The following is a 22,559-nucleotide window of genomic DNA, read 5'->3' as shown; positions in this document are numbered from 1 at the left end:
TATATAATAAAAACTATGAAGAATACTATTCTGTAGTAAACTGCCTATGATAACAATTGGAAAGTGCAGCCAACACATCCCGTCTGGTCTAGGATACTCTGATCCAACATGGCTGACCTTTAATTCGTCTCAGGAAACTAGCAATGCTCTCTGTTGTATTAATTTACCAGCTGTGGAAAAGGCATCCTATCACCATTTTCTCAGGACAATGAATTTCAATTTGGCTACCATTTGTTGTATTCCAAGAATAAGTTTAAAATGGCAATATACATGTTATACACTTATACCTATTACTATTTTAAATATTTCCTTCATAACCACAATCCCATGGGAAATAAAGCCATGACCACCCAATCCCAGTATATTTACAGGAAATAGAAATGAGTTTAATTTGGAACCTTCATGTGTATTCTAGCAGTGATAAGAGTCCTGAAAACAGTCTGCCTTGTCTGTCTGATCTCCAGAACATTGTTGAATTGTGTTGGATTTATGGCGGAGAAAATGTGATGTACAAATGTTCTCTTTTTTAAAAAAAAAGTCTGACAGAAATTAAACACTGCTGTTGAACAATGGAAAATAATGTTATTAGCTTTGGGAAAGAGTCTGTCATTTGCAGAGCTGTAGGATCACAGCTTAATGTTTTGATCTGCTGTGACTAATAAAGCTGTTTGTGTGGAATACTTGGAAAATATTCTTGTTCTACACAGCAGTCTTTTTGAAGGTTAGATACTGTGTATATCTGATTATTTTGAAAGTACTGTGTTATAATACTAATTGGAAGAAAGTCAGGCAAAGGAATTTTGTTCATTAACTGTGTGAGGTCTGGTGTGGCACCTCTGACAAAACTCAAAGACTGTTTATCCAGCTGGTAGAGGAATGTTACGTTCTAAGTAGCATACAAATTATAATTTGAATTATTATGCAATTCCTTAATTGATCATATATGTTCTAATTATATTTTTCATCCTACAGTTATTCAGCTCTGAAAGCGTGCGTCATATGCTGATTGGAAATAAGGACAGAAAACTAAATAGTTCACTTTTTCACAACTTTTTAAACTTCTATTTCTAAGTCAGTTAACGAGAAATATAAATTTCAACTAGTGCACTAAAACCATTCAGAATAATATACAAAATGCTCATCTGTACCTTACTCTACTATCTCAAATTTAACACTTCCTCTTCCTTTACTCCAAAAGTGCTTCAGACTTAAACAATACCACCTCTAATAATTCAGCCCGTGAATAAAGGAAACAAAGTTTCAGTGCGTCATTACCAGAGTAAATTGGAGACAATTTTGACCTTAACATCACTGAAGACTTCTGGAATGAATTAGAAAATATGAGGGTGCTTTGGGACAGTGCAAACAAAAGTGGGGTCATATTACTCTGGTAGTGTGTATGGGATGTAGAATGCTGTCAGCTATTAAAGCTGAGAGAAATTAAGTGGCTTATTATCATTGTGTAGAGTCATAGAGCACCACAACACAGCAACAGGCCATTCAGCCCACCTAATCAGTGCCAAAGTGTTGTTCTGCCTCGTTCCATCTTCCCGCACTAAGCCCATGGTCCTTTCATACAAACTTCTCTTTAAGTGTTGTAATTGTACTCATGCGGTTCCTACATGCTTCATACAAATACTGCGTAAGTGAAATGCTTTGCATCACTAATTCTTATGAAAGATCGCCAACATAAAATATGAATTATGTTTCTCTCTTCACAGATTCGACAATCTTCTGTTTGTACTGCAGATTTCCTGCATTGTGATTTTGTAACATGTTGCAATATGTATTGTTGTTTTAATAATCTCTAAACCAGATATGGTATGCTTGCATCTGGATATAGATAAGAAATAGTATGTGCAATTTCACTCTGATACAAACAGAAATTAAGTGCGTGGTTTCCCTTTATTATACTGTCCTAGTTATTGCAATCAGGTAAATCACATTTTAAAAGCAAACACCATCCAGTTTCACTGTAATCATTGATTTTCTTTACATAGTTTCTCATTGTACTGTGAACTGGCCAATCCAAATTAAAACATTCTTCTTTGACAAAAAAAAGAGAAAAAAAATATTCCGACAATGGCAAACTAGCACATCACAGTTATCACAACTGGCTAATTCTGCATTTAAAAGCAAGTATTAACAAAATACATCTAGTTATCTTGACACCTATTAGCTTACTACATTAAGCAACAAAGGACAACAGCAACAAAGCTGATGTTTCTAACACACTATAACTCTGATTAGAAGCAAAAGCTGTGAACTCACTAGTTTAAAGGCAGGACAGAAAAATACTGAGCATAGAATACTTTTAATCTGTTACATTAATATTCATTTCAAACTGCTTATAATAGCAGTGCCTCATGGCCAAATCATTAGTTTTACATCTGGGTTTCAAATGACACTTTGATTGGATGTAATGTTCAAAAGTTCTCTCCCACTGTGTCTCTGTCGAGTCTTCTGCAGAGAATATGTCTCGCAGTGCTGACACCTTACTGTGCGTGCTGACTCATCATGTGGTTCTGGAAAGACAAAAAAAAACCCATAAGGGATAAATAACATGTGTCCATATCCACCCCGGGTTCACTGCAGATAACTTGAGAACTTGAACAATTTAGCTTTATGACACAAAGCAACTATTAGCTGAATGCAAAGCCATTTCCATTAGCTTGACAAGTACAAGATTAAATTCAACAATAAATCCATACAAGGCCTGACATGGATACCTTCATTCTGTTGTATTAGGACAATAAATATTACTGTTAAAATCATGAGGCATAATGCTGACTTAACATATGGTGTTATTGCAAGATGTCTCAATTGGTTGAGGTATAGTGTTGCTTAACACATTAAGCAGTGAGTGATGAAACTGGAGATATAAAATCTATTTTAATGCCAATAATTGATTTGTTTGACATGTGAAAGAAACACAATTGATACTTCTGTGTAGTGCATTGCTTGTGAAGGGGAGATTAAGGCTTTAGACTGGATATAACTCGTCAAAATATTGTTTATAATGTCAAAAAGGAGAAATAACCATTTTAGTATTTTCATCTTTAATACAATTTGTGGCAATATTCAGCAAATTCTGTTTTTCCACCAGAAGAGGGAAGCAAAATACCTGTGCTTTAAAACAAAACAGGTCGGCTTTCCTTACTTTAAATATCTGGTTTAAAAAATATATTTGGTTTTAGAATCAAAATATTCTCCATAGCTTTTCAGTTCTGTTCAATTTCTTGTAATAAAGCTAACTTTGGCTCAAGAATATACACTTTCAGCATTTATATAACAGGAACAGCTGCTTTTGTAAAGCAGGTAAATATTCTCCAAATTCCAAATTCAGGTAAAAATGCTGGCTGAACACTCAGACCTCACCATTTGCACTTTAATACAATGCAGTATTGTAATCTGGTCTCAGGACACAAATTAATGACATTGGGTACAGTTAATTCCCCTGTTATTACTGCTTTGTTACACTGGGCTGCATACATAGGCAAAAAAAAATAATGTACAAATGCAGAGAGTGATTCTCAAACTGAAAAATAAGAAGCTGAGAAGACAAATGATTCCACAGAATATCTGCTCAGACTTTAAGCCATGATGTATCAGAATCAGTGGCAGGAGAGCTCAGGTGAGTACATTCAAAAACACCACTGGCTTGATATTCAAGATTCACTAAATTTATGTTGTGAAATTGAAGTTGCATTTTCGGCTCAGTCTAGCCTCCAAGCACCCACGTGAGAAGGATATCAAGTGTAATTGTTCAGTTTTATATAAGTTTTCTGTCATATGGCTGCTTATTTCTAAATTAATTTCAGGAAATTGCGTAATGTTCTTCATTGCCAAAGAACAATTGTCCATTTCACAAAATAAAATCGTATAATCTTTCAATTAACATACAGTATTACTTGTACTTATTAAACAGTGTAATCTAATCCTGTTGATCCAGTAAAATACACAATAAAATGACAATTCTAGATATATTGGAAGTTACTTGAGAAGTAATTAGAGGATTACCTCTTTACACGCTAGGCTGCATTTTCAAGTATTCAACTGATTCACTTAACAATGGCAAGGTACCATAAAAAGTACATGTTATTTAAGTGTCTATCATATCCAACATAATCCAGGGCTTTGGGTGGTTTAATAACTTACCAACCTATAAGTGTGGCCAGATCTTCAAATTGAAGATCTTGTAAGATGGCGCCAGTGGCATTCTGCAGCCCATGTTTTGTTATTATTATTAATCTCTTTTTGTACTTGCACAGTTTGTTTTCTTTTGCAAGCTGATTCTATGTGACCTTTCACTGATTCTATCTTGGTTATTGGATTTATTGAGTATGCCCACCATTAAGTAAATCTCAAAGTTGTATAAGGTGACATGTATGTACTTTGATAATAAATTTACTTTGCATTTTGAGGATTAAGAGCAATTGCAAATTTTCACTCTCTATAATTATTAGTGGAGCTATTTGGAGACTTGAAGCATGAAACACGACTGTTTGTTGCAAGGACTCCAGTTAAGTTTTTGCTTTTTTGAAAAAAGAAACTGGTACTGACATTGACAAATCACTTAGGAAGTCATTTTCAGTTTTCCAAAATTACTATGTGATGGACTAGATGTTCTGAAAAAAAAGTTGTTATATATTTTGTTATGTTTTAATTAAATTGAACCAAGCTATTACTCTTAAATATATGAAGACATATTTATCTTTCGATGTTTTTAAAACTTGATCTCACAGGAAGGCAGATATCATATTCAGGTGTACATAGGATGTGTTTAAGTGGAAAGTAAAGAAGAAAAAAACACCAAACTGGAACAAATTTTTTGTAGTGTGAGACACTGGAATTGGAGTCAAGTGAGCTTACATTTGACATTCTAGGCTGTATACCTTTCACAATGTAGGTTGAATAGAATGAGGTCTTTCTTATCTGTAAAATGTTAAAAGTTGATCAATATTAAACACAAGCCAGCAGTATGCTCAGATTCACATTATTAAGCATTTATTCTGGATTTAATACAAATCCAAGCGCATTTGTATAGTAAAATAGGGATTTCTTAATTATAAGATTGGAGCAAATCCAATTCCACCTTCATAACAGACTCACACCAGTTCAGATACTATTAGACCAACAGGGCTTTAGGGGGCCCAACAATAAACCCTTTGTTGACTGCTGTTGTGAATAGTGCCTTTTCACATTTGCCCAAGATTTTCCTATACCTCTGATGAATATTTGAATACTGTATAGGAAAACAGGGATTAAAAATTCTATCATCATTGTTTTGTTAAAGACTTTAACCCCAAAAAAGGAATATCACCAGGCATAAGTGAAGTCCTGCTGATACACAAGTGTCAGGAAAGGTAATGGAGCAATTCCTTATAAGACCATAAGGCCATAAGATATAGGAGCAGAATTAGGCCATTTGGTTCATCGTATCATTTCATCAAAGCCGATCCATTTCCCTCTCAGCCCCAATCTCTTGTCTTCTCCCCTTAACCTTTCATGCCCTGACTAATCAAGAATCTATCAGACTTTGCCTTAAATATACCCCAAGGACCATGGCCTTCTCAACCACCTGTGGAAATAAAGTCCACAGATTCACAACTCTCTGGCTAAACTAATTCCTCTTCATCTCTATGTTAAATGGACGTCCCTCTATTCTAAGGCTGTGCTCTCTGATCCTACTCCCTCTCCACATCCACTCCACTGAGGCCTTCCAACATTCAATAAGTTTCAATGAGATCGTCCCCCATTCTTCTGAATTCCAGGGAGTACAGGCCCAGAGCCATCAATTGGTTTTCAATATGGTAACCCTTTCATTCCAATAATCATTCTTGTGAATGTACTGTGAACCCTCTCCACATCATTTCTTAAATAAGGGGCCCAAAACTGTTCACAATACTCCAAATGAGACCTTACCATAAAGCCTCAACAATATATCCTTACTTTTATTTTCTCCAACTGAATCCAATAATTGCATTTGCCTTCCACACCATTGACTCAACCTGCGAATTAACCTTTAGGGAATCCTGAAAGTCCAAGTCCCTTTGCACCTCAGATTTTTGAATTTTCTTTCCATTTAGAAAATATTCTACACTTCTGTTCCTTCTACTGAAGTGCATGACCATACACTTTGCAACATTGTATTCCATCAGCCATTTCTTTGCCCATTGTCCTAAACTGTCTCAGTACTTCTGCAGCCTCTCTGCTTCCTCAACATGACCTGCCCCTCTACCTATCTGCGTATCGTCCATGAACTTTGCCACAAAGCTGTCAATTCCATCATTCAAATCATGACCTATAATATAAAAAGAAGCAGTCAATCACAAAAGGCTCCTTTTATCCCCACTCTTTGCCTCCTGCCAATCCGCCAATGTTTTATCCTTGGTAGTATCTTTCTTATAATACCATGGGCTTTTAACTTGTTAAGCAGCATCATGAGTGGCACCTTGTCAAAGGCCTTCTGAAAATCCAAGTACGCAACATTCACTGATTCTCTTTTGTCTATCATGCCTGTTACTTTTTTCCAAACAAATCCAACAGAATTGCCAGGCAAGATTTTCATTTGAGGAAACCAAGCACACTACAGCCTATTTTATCACGTGCCTCCGAGTACCCCAAAACCATAGCCTTAACAATCGATTCCAAGATCTTCCTAACCACTGAGGTTAGACTAACTGGCTTATAATGTCCTTGCTTCTGCCTTCCTTCCTTCTTGGAGTGACATTTACAACTTTCCTGCCCTCCGGAATCATGCCAGAATCAACTGGTTCTTGAAAGATCATTACGAGTGCCTCCATAATCTCTTCAGCCACCTCCTTCAGAACCCTGGGTGTAGATCATCTGGTCCAGGTGACTTATCTACATACCTTCTCCCAAGCATGGCAACGTCACTACTTCTGCCCCCTGCCACTCTTGAACTTCTGGCACATTGCTAGTGTCACCATTTCCCAACAGTCCAATATCTACTCTCGCCTCTCTTTTACTCTTTATAATGTTCAGGAATACGTACAAAATGTCACATTTCTCATTCTTTTTACACAGGATAGCTGCTAGCAAGTTTAAGAATCATTTATAAATTCAAGCATCTGGTCTCTGTATTCTATATAAAAAGCTAATGTCTGGAATCTTTATACAATATACATGAGTATGAAATATATAATAATAACCAGATAGACAGAAAACAAAATACAGCTTTGAATACCAAATTAGGATAGATACTTTCATTAGTTTACTCTCAATACACAAGTCATTTGAAATGGTAACATTCAATACTTACTTAATCCTTCCTACATAAACATAATAATTATATCAGTTTAAATAATTCTACAAAATAAGAATTCAAGATGGTATAATAGTCCACTAATTCTGCTAATAACAACATATATAACGCAGGTTGTCATAAACAAACTTCCAGGAAAAGAACGATCTACAGAGATTATTAGATTGTTCCTTGTCCCTACGGCAAACCCACCACCTTGGAAGCCAGCCAGTTTGGGGAGCTGCAGCTGTGCACTCTCTCCTGCTGCCTGACCCGGTTTTCCTTGTACGGCACTGTACAGAGACAGATGTGTGAGGCACATCACTACCACATCTATCCCAGTACCTGACAGTGGGCAAACGCAGCATCCTGTGGGACAAGTCATATCACAAAGCCTTTCTTTAAAAGAATAGATAAATGCTATTTTGGGCCAAAATCCTCAGGATAGCTTCTTCAAGCGATAATGGGTGACATCAGTATTTGAAAACCAAAATTAAAAGCTCTCTAAATAGAATTACTGTTAATACACTGGGATTAATGTCATATATTAAAGAAAAAACTGCTTCAGATGACAAATGAATTTCTTTTATAAATCTTATTCAATTTTTAAAATTATTAGAAATTGAATTGTCCTGGTTTTCATCCAGCTGTATATTCAAAAGTAAATGAGGTATTCGAAGTTTTTATCATATTTTCAATATGATGTCAGAACTTGGCTACACATTACATTGCACTTATGGGGTGTCAACTTAAGAGATTCATAGCCTGCCTTTCTCTAAGCAAAGAATTTTCAACCTTGGTCAAGCCATCAGGTCACACCTATTTTCTGCACCTTCCCAGCATTCCGAAACAAAACACAAAAAGCAAATTGTTCTCACATAATTCCTTGTGGCAACTGCTAATTTGCACAGTTACATTCCAGGCACTCACAGAATGCCCATTCAGTTAGTTAAGAAAATTAGAATGTAGAAAAAATAGAAGAAAACATTTAAAATTAAAGAAGCGTAATTATTTTAAAAACACTTTTACTGCAGCTTCAAAACTAGACACTTTAATCTAGAACTGGATGGATATTTAACTTATGTTCAGCTATTTATAGTACAGTGCAAAAGTTTTAGGCAACCTAGATTTTTTATATAAATTTTGTTTTAGATGCTTATTGTTTTGTCTTCTGCATTAGCGTGCCAGTCGAAAAAAAGCCAATTTTAGATTTCTAAATATACATTTTCCAAAAAAAATTATATGTTACAGAGAAATAAGAAAGTAACATATTAAGTAATAGTCCATTTCTAAAATAAAAACCTAACTACTTTGTAGGTATATATTGTAGCCCAGTGTATGATTTAAAAAAAACAGGTGCTAATGATCAATGACATAATGAGTTTAATGAACAAAACTGATTAAATGAAACTGAAATGAGTGTAAAAGAATCAAAATGGGTGAAAGACAGCCAAACTAAAAGGTGAGGGTGTGACAATTTAACCTTCAGATCATCAATTCCTACACCATGGCAAGAGTGAGCACAGCAACAAGACACAAGATGGTCATCCTGCATCAGTAAGGTCTCTTCCAAGCAGAAATTTTGCGGCAGGCAGGAGCTTCAAGATGTCCAGTCCAAGCTCTTCTGAAGAAGCAGAAAGAAATGGGCAAGGTTGTGAACCAGAAATGCAATGGTCAGCCACAGAAACTGCGTGCAGCAGACAAGAGATACATTATATTGATGTCTATTATAAATCACAATTAGTCCAATACTGCTATCAGCTCTGAACTCACAGAAACCACTGGAACAAAAGTACATCCCTTGAGAGAAGTCTTGTCAGAAACGGTCTTCTTGGAAAAGTTGCTGCCAAAAAGCCATTCCTCTGAAATGGAAACAAAGCCAAGAGACGTACCTACGCACAAAAGACAAAGACTGGGGTGCTGAACAATGGCAGCAAGTGCTCTGGACTGATGAGTCAAAATATGAAATTTTTGGCTCAAACAAGCAGTTCATTCATCGACGAGCTGGAGAGTGCTGCATGGATGAGAGTCTGCAGCCAACGGTGAAACATGGCTGAGGTTCCCTGCAGTTTTACAGCTGCTTTTCTGCATGGAGTTGGTGATCTGGTCAGAATTACTGGAATCCTTAATGCTGAGAAGTACAAGCATATTCTCATCAATCACACAATACCATCAGGGAGGTGTCTGATTGGTCCCAACTGCCTTCCGCAGCAGGACAAAGACCCCAAACACATGGCCAAGATCATAAATAACTATCTTCAAGTAAAAAGAAGAACAGGGAGTTCTGCAACAGATGGTATTGCCTCCATAGAACCCTGATCTCAACATCACTGAGGCTGTCTGGGATTACCTGGAGAGACAGAAGCAAGTAAGACAACCAAAGTCTGCAGAAGAACTGTGTCACCTTCTCCAAGTTGCTTGGAACAACCTACCTGTCGATTTTTTTACAAAACAGCATGACAGTGTACCAAAGAGAATTGATAGTTTTAGAGGCAAAGGACAGACACACCAAATATTGATTTGATTTAGTTTTTTGAAAATTGTTTACTGCTCTTTATAGTTCTTTTGATATTTGGAAACTTTTCATTGTTTTTGAAATGATCTGCTTTACAGATTTTTTTAACATTTGCCTAAGAATTTTGCACAGTACTGTGAATATTTTTGAATTATGATTATTGTTGTAATATAGGCAAACATGGCGGCCAATATGTTGAAAGCAAGATCCCACAAACATCAATAGCGCAGCATTGCTTAGGGCAACCTGGAATCATACATTTTTTTGACAAGAAACCTGTTACACAAGTAAAAATAGAAAAACACGAAGGATTTTGCAGATGCTGGAAATCCAGAGCAACACTCAGCAAATGCTGAAGGAATCAGAATCAGGTTTATTGTCACTAGCATATGTTGTGAAATTTGTTAACTTAGCAGCAGCAGTACAATGCAATACATGATAAATATAGAAAAAAAGCTGAATTGCAGTGTGTGTGTGTACACACACACACACACACACACATACACACGTTAAATAGTTAAGTTAAAATAAGTAGTGCAAAACGAAAATAAATAAAAAGTAGTAAGGTAGTGTTTATGGGTTCAATGCCTGTTTAGAAATCGGATGGCAGAGGGGGAGAAGCTGTTCCAGAATCGTTCAGTATGTGCCTTCAGACCCCTGCACTTCCTTCTTGACAGTAACAATGAGAAGAACTAAGCAGGTCAGACAGTATCTATGGAGGGGAATGAACAATCGATGTTTCAGGATCAGCTGTTTATTCCCCTCAAAGCAGCTGCCTAATCTGCTGAGTTCCTCCAGCATTGAGAGTCTTGAAAAGAATACATAAGTCCTGGTTCAACGTTTGTTCGAATGTAAGCACGCTATGCAAATAGCTACTATTTTATTATATACATAGACCTTCACACATTAGAGGCTGGTATTCCAAATACAACAGGATATTCATTGTCAGTGTAACAGTAAATACAGGATTGTATTGTCCTGAGGTTACTACAGTAAGCACTTATCTGTGTGTTAAAATACAATGCTCGGAACAGTGGCTAAAGCGAGAGCCACGTCTGACCATGATGTTGCACTGGAAAACCTTTAATGCCATCGCATTAGGTTGTTTGCTTTTAGATTGCAATATTGAACTGCTGTTCAAAAACAATGACGTCCTCTGAAGGACATTGGCATTAATAGGTATCGGGCAAAACAAAGATTATTAAAAATTTACATGAACATACTACTTCTTCAACAGAACACTTTACTGTTTTGGGGGAAATGATGTAATGTGGCGACAGCTGTGTGGATAGGTCTTTGTGCCAGAAATTGATGTTTTATCAGTTACTGCAGTACAGAGCTGGATTTGTGCCACATCCAAATGATATGTTAATATGATCTACTGCACTTTTCACCACTGACATATTACAGAGTTATTCCCTTCTTATTAATCCTGTTTCTTAAAAAATAAGTAACGAGGTTAAATCAATATCAACTGTTTTCTTTGAGAAATTAGTTCTTCTGTTGAAAAATGCTGTTCATAATACATTTAGAATTTAATGTTCTTTTTAACAATCAAAAATTATATTTTACGTGCTTTAAGCATATCTAATGTACATTCAGAAGAGAGAAATAGTAACAGTTAAAGACATCCAATTTCAGTTTTATGCTAATTGCTTTCATTACATGACTATTCTTTCCCTAATTACTTCAGGATCTTTTCTCTTTTTCAAGTTAGTATAATGTATAACAATAAGATAAACTGTCTTAATTGCCACTATTGTTCTCCAAAGAATAACAGATATACTTCTTAATTCAAGCTTTATCAAGTCAAACATTTAGATGTGCTCTTTGAGCAAAAACAGCTTGAATTCATATAGAGCAACACACAAAATGCTCGGGAACTTAGGTCAAGCAGCATTTATGAAAATGAATAAACAGTCGACATTTTGGGCTGAGACCCTCCATCAGGACTGGAAAGAAAGAGGGAATACGCCAGAATAAAAAAAATCAGACAAGGAAGAAGGTAGCAGGTGAAACCAGGTGGGTGTGGGAAAAGTAAAGGGTCGAGGAAGAAGGTATCTGACAAAAAAGGAGAGTGGAACAAAGAAGAAAGGGAAAAAGGAGGGGCAACAGGAGGACGTAATAGGCAGATGAGAAGAGGTTAGAGGCCAGAGTGGGGAAAAGAAAAAAAAAAGCAAAAAAAATGATTGGAAGGTGAAAATGATGCTCATGCCATCAGGCTGGAGGCTACCTAGACAGAATATGAAGTGTTGCTCCTCCATCCTGAGGGTGGCCTCATTGTGGCAAAAGAGGAAGCCATGCGCCAACATGGGAATGGGGATAGGAATTAAAATGGTTGGCTACCAAGAAATTTGGCTTTTGATGGATGGAGTGGAGGTGTTTGACAAATCATCTGCAGAATCTCTTGAAATTCAAAATTTCTATATGATTTTTAATGGAGGAAAGTAGATGAAGACATCTTCCAACACTGAGCCAAGGATAAACCTACAAGGTGAGGTAAGTAAAACAAATTTTTACAAGGGGCCTTAAATTGACAGAAGTTGAGCAGAAATTTGGATAGGAGACTCCAGAGTTTGAGGCATGGTGGTAAAGTAGCAGATATGCTGTGCAAAAGTTATCTAGAAAAAGCAGTGGAGAGATTTGGGCAGGTGGTGAAGTCACTGAACAACTGGAGTAAGGTGCTGAGATGGGAAATAAGGTTACTTAGAGATCAGAATAAAGGAATGAGGATTTTAATAAGCAGAAGGTGAAGAGTGAGTTACATTGTAGTCAGCAGAGTTTCATATAAGTTCACACAGTTTGAAGGATGAAAGGCCACTACAGACAGTTCTGCAAAAATTGTTCGGGTTGTTTAAAGTACATTAAGGGTTGTTAGAGGGACAGCCTTAGTACTGTCATTTTGGATATAGGAAGATGTGGATTCAAGTCATATTGCAGACAATTCAGAATATAATCTAAAATGGTATGTCAAGTGATGCAAAGAAAGTAGTACATTGTTAAAGTGCCATCTTTTGGAGGTATTTAATGGAAGCTCCTTTCAGAGAAAGGAGGCAAGCATGTGGATTAAGTGTCTGTGTGTGCATTTTGTGGAAAGTGACCATAATTCAGTAAGTTTCAAAGCAATTATTGAAAACAACATGGACAATCCAGAAATTAACTTTGAAAGTTGAATGCAATGTTCAAAGCCCTGGCACGTATCAACTGGGAGCTGCTACGTACAGGTAACTCTTCATTCATGAGTGAGAGAATTTAAAAGTTAAATAGACTGAGTTCAAAGCCAACATGTTCCTCTAAGGATGAAGGGCAAGAACAATAAGTGCATGGAACCCTGTATGTCAAAGAGACGTTGAAGGTTTGATGACTGAAAATACAGGAGGTCCTTCAGGTATACTAATAAAGAAATCAGGAAGGCAAAGAGGGAACAGGAAATATAACAGGCAGACAAGATTAGGGAAAATCCCAAATCATTTAATAATAATATCAAGAGCAAGAAGGTAACCAGGGAAAGACTGGGGCCTATTGGGGACTAGAAGTACAAACTGTATGTGGATCCATAGGATGTGGGCGAAGTTTTCAGGGACTATCTTGATAAGGAAATATGCATTGCGGTTGGAGATGTCATTTGGGAAATTCTCAAACATGTTAAGATCAAAAAGGAAGTATTAGAGTGATTTTTCAGGCACAAGGGTGGATAAACCCCAAGGCTTGATGGGATGTATCTGAGGCTGCTAACAGGAGGTAAGGGAAGAGATTACTGGGGTTCTGATGGAGATATTTAAATTTCCACTGTCCAAGGATATGATATCAGTGAACTGAGAGGTAACTAGCATAAGTCGTGTAGTCAAGAAGGCGAGTAGAGATAAGCAAAACCAGTTAATCTAATGTCAGTGACTGGGAAATGATCTAAGAGAAGGGATGTCTTGGTACAACTTTATAAAACATAGCTGTTGTATTGTTAGATTCTCATCACTTCACTACATTGTGGTTGGGGAGTGGTTAGCTTTGGTCTTTGCAAACAGCAGGTGAAGAAAATTGTCATTCATTGAAAACTGAAAATCAGAGATGGAGTTGAGCAATAACAAGACAAGCAGAAAGATTGATGGGAGGAGGGATGTGCTGGAATGATAAAGAGGGGACAATCACAAACATAAAAATTCCCTGTGAGATTTGAAGATGCTGGAGTAGTCTAGCTGTGGTAGAGAGGCAACTCAGAACCAAGAGGAAGAGATTTCTCCAAACTGGCCAGCAGGAGAGAGGGTAAAATATTTAATTCCTTGCATAGAAAGGATGTATACATAGAAACCGAAAAGATTAAAATAACGGAGCAATGCTTAAAGCTCCATTATAGAATGCTCAAAGCTCACAGTATAGAATTTGATCAGGCTAAGTGAACACCAGAAACATTATTTCAATAATTCAAACATGAATAAAAATGATAATTGATATAGGAGTTGCACTTTGCAGAGTGAAGGGTGCTTGGAGATATCTAATTACTCAAAAGGACAAAGAGGTCAAGGCAGTTGCTTTGAGAGGCATGTTCTGATTCTAAAATGGAGGGGAACATTGCCTTATGGATTACAATATTGACTAGTAAGAAAGAAACATTGGATCGTGAGCAATTAAACTACTTCAGTGGCATAGTAAAGGCATAGCTGCCATCCAGGTATAATTTCCCTCTACAATTACAATAGAAATAAATGGAAAACAAACAGAAAAAACTTTTGTAGATGTCAATGCAGAAAGTACATTGGAACTTATACTCATTTTCATTCAGGTTAACCAACTTCAAAGATTCAAAGTACATTTACTATCAAAGTATGTGTGCAGTGTACAACTCTGAGAGTCATCTTCCCACAGACAGCCACAAAATAAAGAAAACCATGGAACCCATTCAAAGAAAAGCATCAAAACACCCCAAAAAACGAACAATTAATGCAAACGGCAAAAAACGAGTAAAAAACACAGAATATAAAACATCAAACCATAGTCACTGAAACAGTCTAGTAACATTCAGTTTAGTTTAGTTCAATTTAGTGCTGTCTTCATTGGCTTCAGGCCACAGAACCAGTCCACCTTGAACAAAATAGAAATAAAAAAAGGAGTTACCAGAACCAGAAACACATATACCATGAACTGCAGAATCCAATCCACAAACTGCTTTGATTAAACCGTGCCCAAGACACAAGATTCTGGCACCACGGATTGAAAGAATGGCACCTTCCTCCCACAGCAGTGGGCAAGAGCAAGAGAGAGACCGCTCAAACGTGGGCAGATGGTGCCGAACACCCGCTCGCCTCCTGCTTTTGTCCTTGTTGACTTCAGTCTTGCTCAATGCTTTAATCAGCCAGATGACAAGAAACAGGTTGACCACAGGCTTGCGCCTCTTCACCAGGCTTCTTGGCCTTCAGGCCGTACACGCCACTTAAAACCTCACTGAACTCCCTCAGAGACAACAAAGCGCCAGATCTCTCAAATGACCCAGAAACACACCATCCAAATGTAAATCACAGGTTCCAATTGTATGTAAAAGCTTAGTAGTAGAATCATATTTGAAAGAAGTAGTAAAAGGGGTAGTTACATGAACTGTCTGAAGGACGTCGCCTTTGGTCATGTTGTTTGCTGGCACCATCTTCTTCCGATTTCCATATTTAATTATATGGATAGTTCTTTGCCAACTACTGAAGATTAATGAAGTTTAGTTCTCCCTTGAATTTCAAAACCACATGCCTTAAATACAACACAAGTGACAGAACCATCTACAAACCATCCAAACAAAAACTCAGCTGTTCGCAAGCAATGAGAGGGAGCTCTAAACTGTAACTGTGAGTACACGCACGCTCATGAGAGGGACACATTCTGAGTGAATATATTTTTCATAAATTTCATAGTATTTAATTACACTACGTTCTTAAAAGGCTGTAATGGACAGAACTGTCCACAGTTAACCCCGCTGTGCCATCCCTCTCTAGCTTCTGCCGTGAGCTCATAAATTTATTTATGTGGTAGTGTACAGTCTCTTCCTCCCCCCACTTTATTTTGTTAAAAGTCTTTTACCACATACAACCATGTATCTTTGTCTTTGAAGTAAAAAAAAACTAGAAGACAATGAAAGATAAGCCAATCAAAATCCTACATCAAGCTGACCAAGCTACGTCTAGTTGGAATCCAGTGACGGTGCTATACTATATCAGCACTGAAAGCTGCAAAATATAGACCCAATGAAAAACACATTGCATTGGCTGGTAGCTGCTGATTGATTACACAAGAAGGATCAATGAACTGAATACTTGGTCTGATAATGAACCTTCCAACCTTAAATCACAACCAAACAGTAATTGACGTGTCTTAGTCAGGACACCAAATAAGTGAACTTGCCATACTTAAATCATTTAATAAAAATTAGATCCTATTTAATTAAAAGCACAGCAGAAGATTCAGCAATTAATAGACTGGCAGCATATACAAACCACAATTTCTGCTTGGGTTTTCAGCAGCCACAGCAGAACTGAATACCATTAATTATCAAGAAATACCAGTGACCTTCCACAAAAGTTAAAGCAAGAGGGATGAAGCACCTGTTGGGTTTCTCATCTTAACATTTACCAAAATAATTAATCTTGAAAAATGCAAAGATACTCATCATGCTGTTTACTTGATTTCCCAGTTGCCAACTCCTCCAGGGCAAATGAGAGGAACAAGGTGCAACTATGTCCACTATCCCAGTTCGCTCAAGGCCTATCCAGTTTCAATCTCCATCTATGCAAAAATGAACCTCAGGAGAGTGTAGGTTAAAATCTGGAAAGCCTCAAAGCACTTCTGTAACCTCTACCCCAAAAAAGGGCATTTAAAAAAAAAATCAAGTTCAAGTTCATTGTCATCTGGCTGTACATAGATATAACCAAATAAAACAACGTTACTCTGGACCACGATGCACCCATACAGAAGATATCACATACAGCACATCAATTAAAATATAAATAAATTAATAAAATATGACTCAAAATGTATGTAGTGAAGTGCAGCACAGGTAAACAGTAAACAGCTCGCTGTTCTAGTGGTGACAGGGTATTCATTAGTATCAGCCTGAGGGAAGAAGCTGTTACTCTGTCTGGCAGACCTGGTCCTGATGCTTCTGTACCTCCTTCCTGATGAGACTGAGCGATGGGTGGTAAGGATCCTCAACTATGCTTTGGGCCCTTTGTCTCAAATGCTTATGGTAAACGTCATAAATAGGGTGAGGGAGCCCCAATAACCCTCTGGGCAGTTTCTACTGTCCTCTGTAGGGTATTGTAGTCCTTGCAGCTTCCGTACCACACAATGATGTAGTCAGACAGGACACTCTTGAAAGTGCTCCTGTAGAAAGTTGTTGGGGGGGGGGGGGCGCGGGAAGTCTTGCATGCCTCAATCTCCTCAGAAAGTTTAGACACTGCTGTGCCTTCTTGACTGGTTAAGGTATGATGAGCCCAGGTTAGATCATTCCACCAAGAAACTTTGTGTTCCACGGCACAGTTAATGATGTGTAATGGAGAGTGTGGTGATCAATCTGTGCCTTCTTGAAGTCCACAATCATCTTGTCTTGTCCACGTTGAGACTCAAGTTGTTATCCTCGCACTATTTGACAAGCCACTCTACCGCCTCTCTTCATGCTGACCCTTCATTGTTGTTATGAGGCCAACCACTGTGGTATCATCAGCGAACCTGATGATGCAGCTTGAGTTGAAAACGGCAGTGCAGTTGTGAGTAAGCAGTGTGAACATCAACAGACTGAGTGCACAACCCTGGGGGACACCACTGCTCATTATGAAGTCTTGACTGAATAAAAGATAAGTTGGTGGAACTGGCCAATCACCACACCAAGCAACATAGATGCACTTAATGCAAGTTCTTGTGCTCACCTTTCCAAATAAATTAGGTGTCTGCAACAGCTTCAAAGCTGGGCAGCACCAATAAACATGAATCTTGCCAGGATTCAAATCAGTTATTAAAATTCTATCTTTTTACCCTACTACAAGTTGGTTAGAATTTAATCTTGCCCCAGAGCAAAGCGCAACACAAAGCGGAATATTTCCCCAATCAGTTCCCGCAATGCAGTTAAAAGCCACCTCATTTATTTCATTAACCAAATGATGAACTATACAGTGACCTGACCCAGTTCCTCTTGGCTTCACCTTTTAAAAGCAACTCAGCATATCAGGATACATAAACTCAACAATTATTTGTATCTTCACTTTCGGTACAGGTACACACCAATTGCTAAATCATGGTTACGGTCACAGTTTTATTTTATATCTTTTGTTTGGGAATGTTTGAATTTTAATATTAAATCTTTTTTTCCAGCAAATGTATTTTTGATTTTGTTCATAAATGAATCAACATTATACTTAAAATGAGAAGACTCACTTTTAACCTATTTTTTCATCAAGAAAAAAATTTCAAATGTTTAAAACCTTGGGTTTGAACCACTTTAGAATCACATTTTAAAACTTTAATTTAAATCCAACCATTTTGACCACTACTATCCTATAACGCTGTGGCCTTTATTCAATTATTGCTTAAACAGATCTGCTGTGAGTGCATTAAATCCAGTCTGCTCAACATTAGCAGAACAAGATAAGTGTTGGCAATTGATTAGCTGATGTGGTGTGGAGAGTTAACATGTCTCATGGTTAATCTATAGTAATAAAGATATTCCCCCATCCTTTACGTACACTTCACACTGATCTCGTGGAGCTCGCCTGGTTTCAATCTGCAATACTTTAATGCAGTGATACCAAGTGCTGGAAAATGAGTGCCAAGCAATTACTTAACACATTATATTGGCACTAATCTTAAACATATCTGATTTCTGGAATAATATCATTCACGTCATTGTTTCAGCTCACTTAAAGCCATCACAAAAGTCAAAACATATCTGTAAGTAACATTTCCAGAATTTCAGAACAAGTAAATGCCAACTTTTGCTGTCCTGATCCCACGCAGACAAAAGGATTTTGCATGCTTCATTACATGCTATCACAAGGCCAAACTTTATTTACACCTTTTCCAGATAATAAAACAAAGTATTTAATTGTCTTTTTTCAGTGTATTTTTATCTGCTTATTTTTAGACTAGTTTGACAATCTTCCAATGATTCAGGACTAACAGATGGCCTGTCTTAAAGCCTCATATGTTCAGTAGTTTGCACTCCTGACAAACAGTAAACGCACTCAACGGGTGTGCAGTGAATCGTGTGCAGCAAAGGGGTTATAAAAATACACAACTGAATTTGGTTGGTTCGGCTGAACATTTAGGCCAAATGCTGGCTTGGCAACATACAGTGTGGTAACAGCAAACTACAATTACTGGTGGCAAAAGCAGCAGCAGGCAGTATTCCATGCTGTATATGTACATATCTGTACATGCGCTGGAAGTGACATCACATGAGGTAGGTACTTTCTTCACACACTAGGTTCCTTTCAAACAAGACTGAGATCAATTGTCTTTTGTTGCACTGCTAAAAACGCAAGATTGTACAGTTGCATTTCAAAGGTCCCATGTTATCATTAACGGAATCAGGCAATGCGCTCTTTTTAATACTAAGGCCACTAAACTCTGATGGCATATTACCATTATTAAATTTATATTGAACCACATACCAGTAACTCAACTACCTACCACATATTTTCTTACACTAAACTGAAAAATTTCTCACTTCTGCAAAACAATGGCTTTGCAGCCAAGAGCAACTTACAAAATGGTATGATTTGCGTCGAAGGGGTAATATTTATACACTCAGTATTAAACTTGTATTTATAGTACAGTTTTAATATCTTCATGGATAAAATGTGTCAATCAAATGAAATAAAGTGGTGATTTTATGATCCGTAAATATGATATTTGAACACTATTTAGATAGAGAGAAAAAAAATTTCAAAGGCTGCCAAGAGGACTCCTTCCTTCTCTCTTCAAGGCACACTGTAATCATCCACAAAGCAGGCTGATTTTTTGTAACTTGTGAGCATCATACAGGAGAAGATAAACTGATACATTTAATCTGCAAAGAACTACACATTTGTATAATTCAATGATGGTACACTGGTACAACAGGTGGGGCTGCTGCCTAACATCTGCTTGCCCATCCTCAGCTAATTTACTAGGTGCATGCCCAAAGAAATCTAATAAAAATAATTTGCCTTTCCTAGCATTACTGTTTTGAAATTATACCTTCAAATACAGAATCTAGGATCTTTTCAACTGCAGATGTCAGGCCAAAAAGGTGACAGTTTCCTGATTTTTCTCCTTCTTTTCCTAAATGGCGCAGTCACATTTGCAACTGATCATCGGCAGGAACCATTTGAGAATTTATAGAAATTTAGAGAATGATAACATTGCCTCCACTGATACCTTTATCAACTTATCAAAACTCTGAGTTTTACATTTTCAAATTAGAGTCATAGAAAAGCAAGTACAGAAAAAGGCCTTTCAGCCCATCTAGTCTGCACTAAACCATTTAAACTGCCTACCCTCATGACCTACATTGGGACCATAGCCCTACCATCCATGTACCTCTCCAAACTTGCCTTAAGTGTTGAAATTGAGCTTGCGTGCACCACTTGTGCTGGCAGCTTGCTCCACATTCTCACTACCCTCTGAGAGAAGTTTGCCCTTGTGTTCCCCTTAAACTTTTTACCTTCCACCCTTAATCTGCCTTACCCAACCTCAGAGGAAAAAGCCAACTTCAACATAACAGCCATCTCCTGAACTTAATACTTTGATTTATGATGGCCAATGTGCCAAAAGCTTTCTTTATGACAACACCTGTATTCCCAGATCCCGTTCTACCCCACTCCTCAGTTCCCTAACGTTCACTTTGTAAGACCCACCCTGGTTGGTCCCACCGAAGTGCAACACCTTACATTTGTCTGCTTTAAATTCCATCTGCCATTTTTCCAGCTGGTCCAGATCCCACTGCAAGCCATGATAGTCTTCCTCACCGTCCACTACATCCCAACCTTGGTGTTATCCACAAATTTGTTGATCCAGTTAACCACATTATCATCCAGATCATTGATATAGATAACAAACAACCTACAGCACACCACTAGCCATAGGCCTCCAGTTAGAAAGGCAACTCTCTCTACTACACTGTCTGGCTTCTCCCACAAAGCCAATGACTAATCCAATTTACTACCTCACCTTCAATGCTGAGTGACTGAACTTTCTTGACCAACCTCCCAAGTGGGAATTTGTCAAATGCCTTGCAAAAATCCATGCAGGTAACATCCACTGCCTTGCCCTCATCCACTTGCCTGGTAACTTACCTTAAAAACTCTGTAAGACTGGTTATTCATGAGCTACCACACAAAAAGCAATGCTGACTATCCTTCATCAGTCTATGTCAATCCAAATACTTATATATCTAGTCCCTTAGAATACCTTCAAATACCTTTCAGGCTTACCAGTCTATAATTTCCTGGTTTGTTTTTAGAGCCTTTCTTCAACAGTGGAACAACACTGGCTATCCTCCAATATTCTCTGGGACCTCCCCTGTCACTAAGGATGATTAAACTATTGGGGATTTGTCCACCCTAATTTGCATCAGGTCAGCAAACACCCTCTGTAATCTGAATAGGGTCTATGAAGTTGATTCTGCTTTGCCTCACTTTTATAGGCTCAGTGTCCATCTCCTGAATAAACACGGATGCAAAAAATTTATTTAAGATCTCCCCCATCTCTCTTCGTTCCACATATAGATTACCATTTTGATCTTCAGAGGAATAATTTTGTCCCTTGCAATCATTTTGCTCTGAGCATATCTGTAGAATCCCTTAGGATTCTCCTTCACCTTAACTAATAGGGCAACCGGATTCATTCTTTTAGCCCTCCTGATTTCTTTCTTAAATTTTCTCTTGCATTTCCTATATTCCATAAGCACCCCATTTGTTCCTACCTGCCTATACCTGCTACGCACCTCCATTTTATCCCCTCAACCAGGGCCTCAATATCACTTGACAACCACCTCCCTACACCTGTTATCTTTACCGTTCATTCTGACAGACACATATAAGTTTTGTACTCTCAAAATTTCACTTTAGAAAACCTCCTACTTAACAAGTACACCTTTGCCAGAAAAAAGCCTGCCCCAATTCACACTTGACAGATCATTTCAGATATCATCAAAATTGGCCTTTTTCCAATTTAGAACCTTAACCTGCAGACCAGATCTAACTTTTTGCATATTTACTTTGAAACTAATGGCATTGTGATCACTAGATGCAAAGTGTTCCCCTACACATACTTCTGTCTCTTGCCCCATCTCATCCCCTAAGAGAAGATCAACATTCAGTAGTTGGGACTTCTACAAACTGATTAGGGAAACATTCCTGAACACATTTGAAAAATTCTATCTCATCTTGATTTTTACAGTATGGGAGTCCCAGTCAATATATGGAAAGTTGAAATCATCTACTATAACAACCTTATGTTGCTTGCAACAGTCTGTGATCTCTCCACAAATTTCTTCATCTAGATCCCTCAGACTGTTGGGTGGTCTGTAATATATTCCCATTAACAAGTTCATACCTTTCTTATTTCTCAGTCCCACCCATAACACTTCACTAGATGAGTTCTCCAATTTGTTCTGACTGAGCAATACCGTGACATTTTCCCTGACTAGTCTGAGATTTTCAACCTCATTACTTTCTCTGAATAGTGCTTACTTTCTAATACTATTTATTTTTATTCTTTATTTGCACTTTGTTGTTCAATATTTCTGTGGGGATCTGGTGGTTTAGC

The 22,559-nt window shown here is 37.6% G+C and overlaps 1 protein-coding gene across 7 annotated transcripts in view; it reads right to left on the bottom strand.

Moving 5' to 3' along the window:
• Positions 1-1,886: 1,886 nt before the first annotated feature.
• The window catches only part of znf423 (zinc finger protein 423), a 392,953-nt gene continuing 372,280 nt past the window's right edge, over positions 1,887-22,559 (bottom strand). For all 7 annotated transcript variants that reach the window (XM_059992897.1, XM_059992895.1, XM_059992896.1 and 4 more), the window contains one exon: positions 1,887-2,525. In XM_059992897.1, coding sequence (XP_059848880.1) covers positions 2,496-2,525 — 30 coding nt within the window. In that variant the 3' untranslated portion in view covers positions 1,887-2,495. The remainder of the gene's footprint in view (positions 2,526-22,559) is intronic.

This window comes from Hypanus sabinus, chromosome 17, assembly GCF_030144855.1.
Source record: "Hypanus sabinus isolate sHypSab1 chromosome 17, sHypSab1.hap1, whole genome shotgun sequence".
NCBI lineage: Eukaryota > Metazoa > Chordata > Chondrichthyes > Myliobatiformes > Dasyatidae > Hypanus > Hypanus sabinus.
The sequence above is the reverse complement of the archived record's forward strand: the minus strand, read 5'-3'. Positions and strand labels throughout refer to the sequence as shown.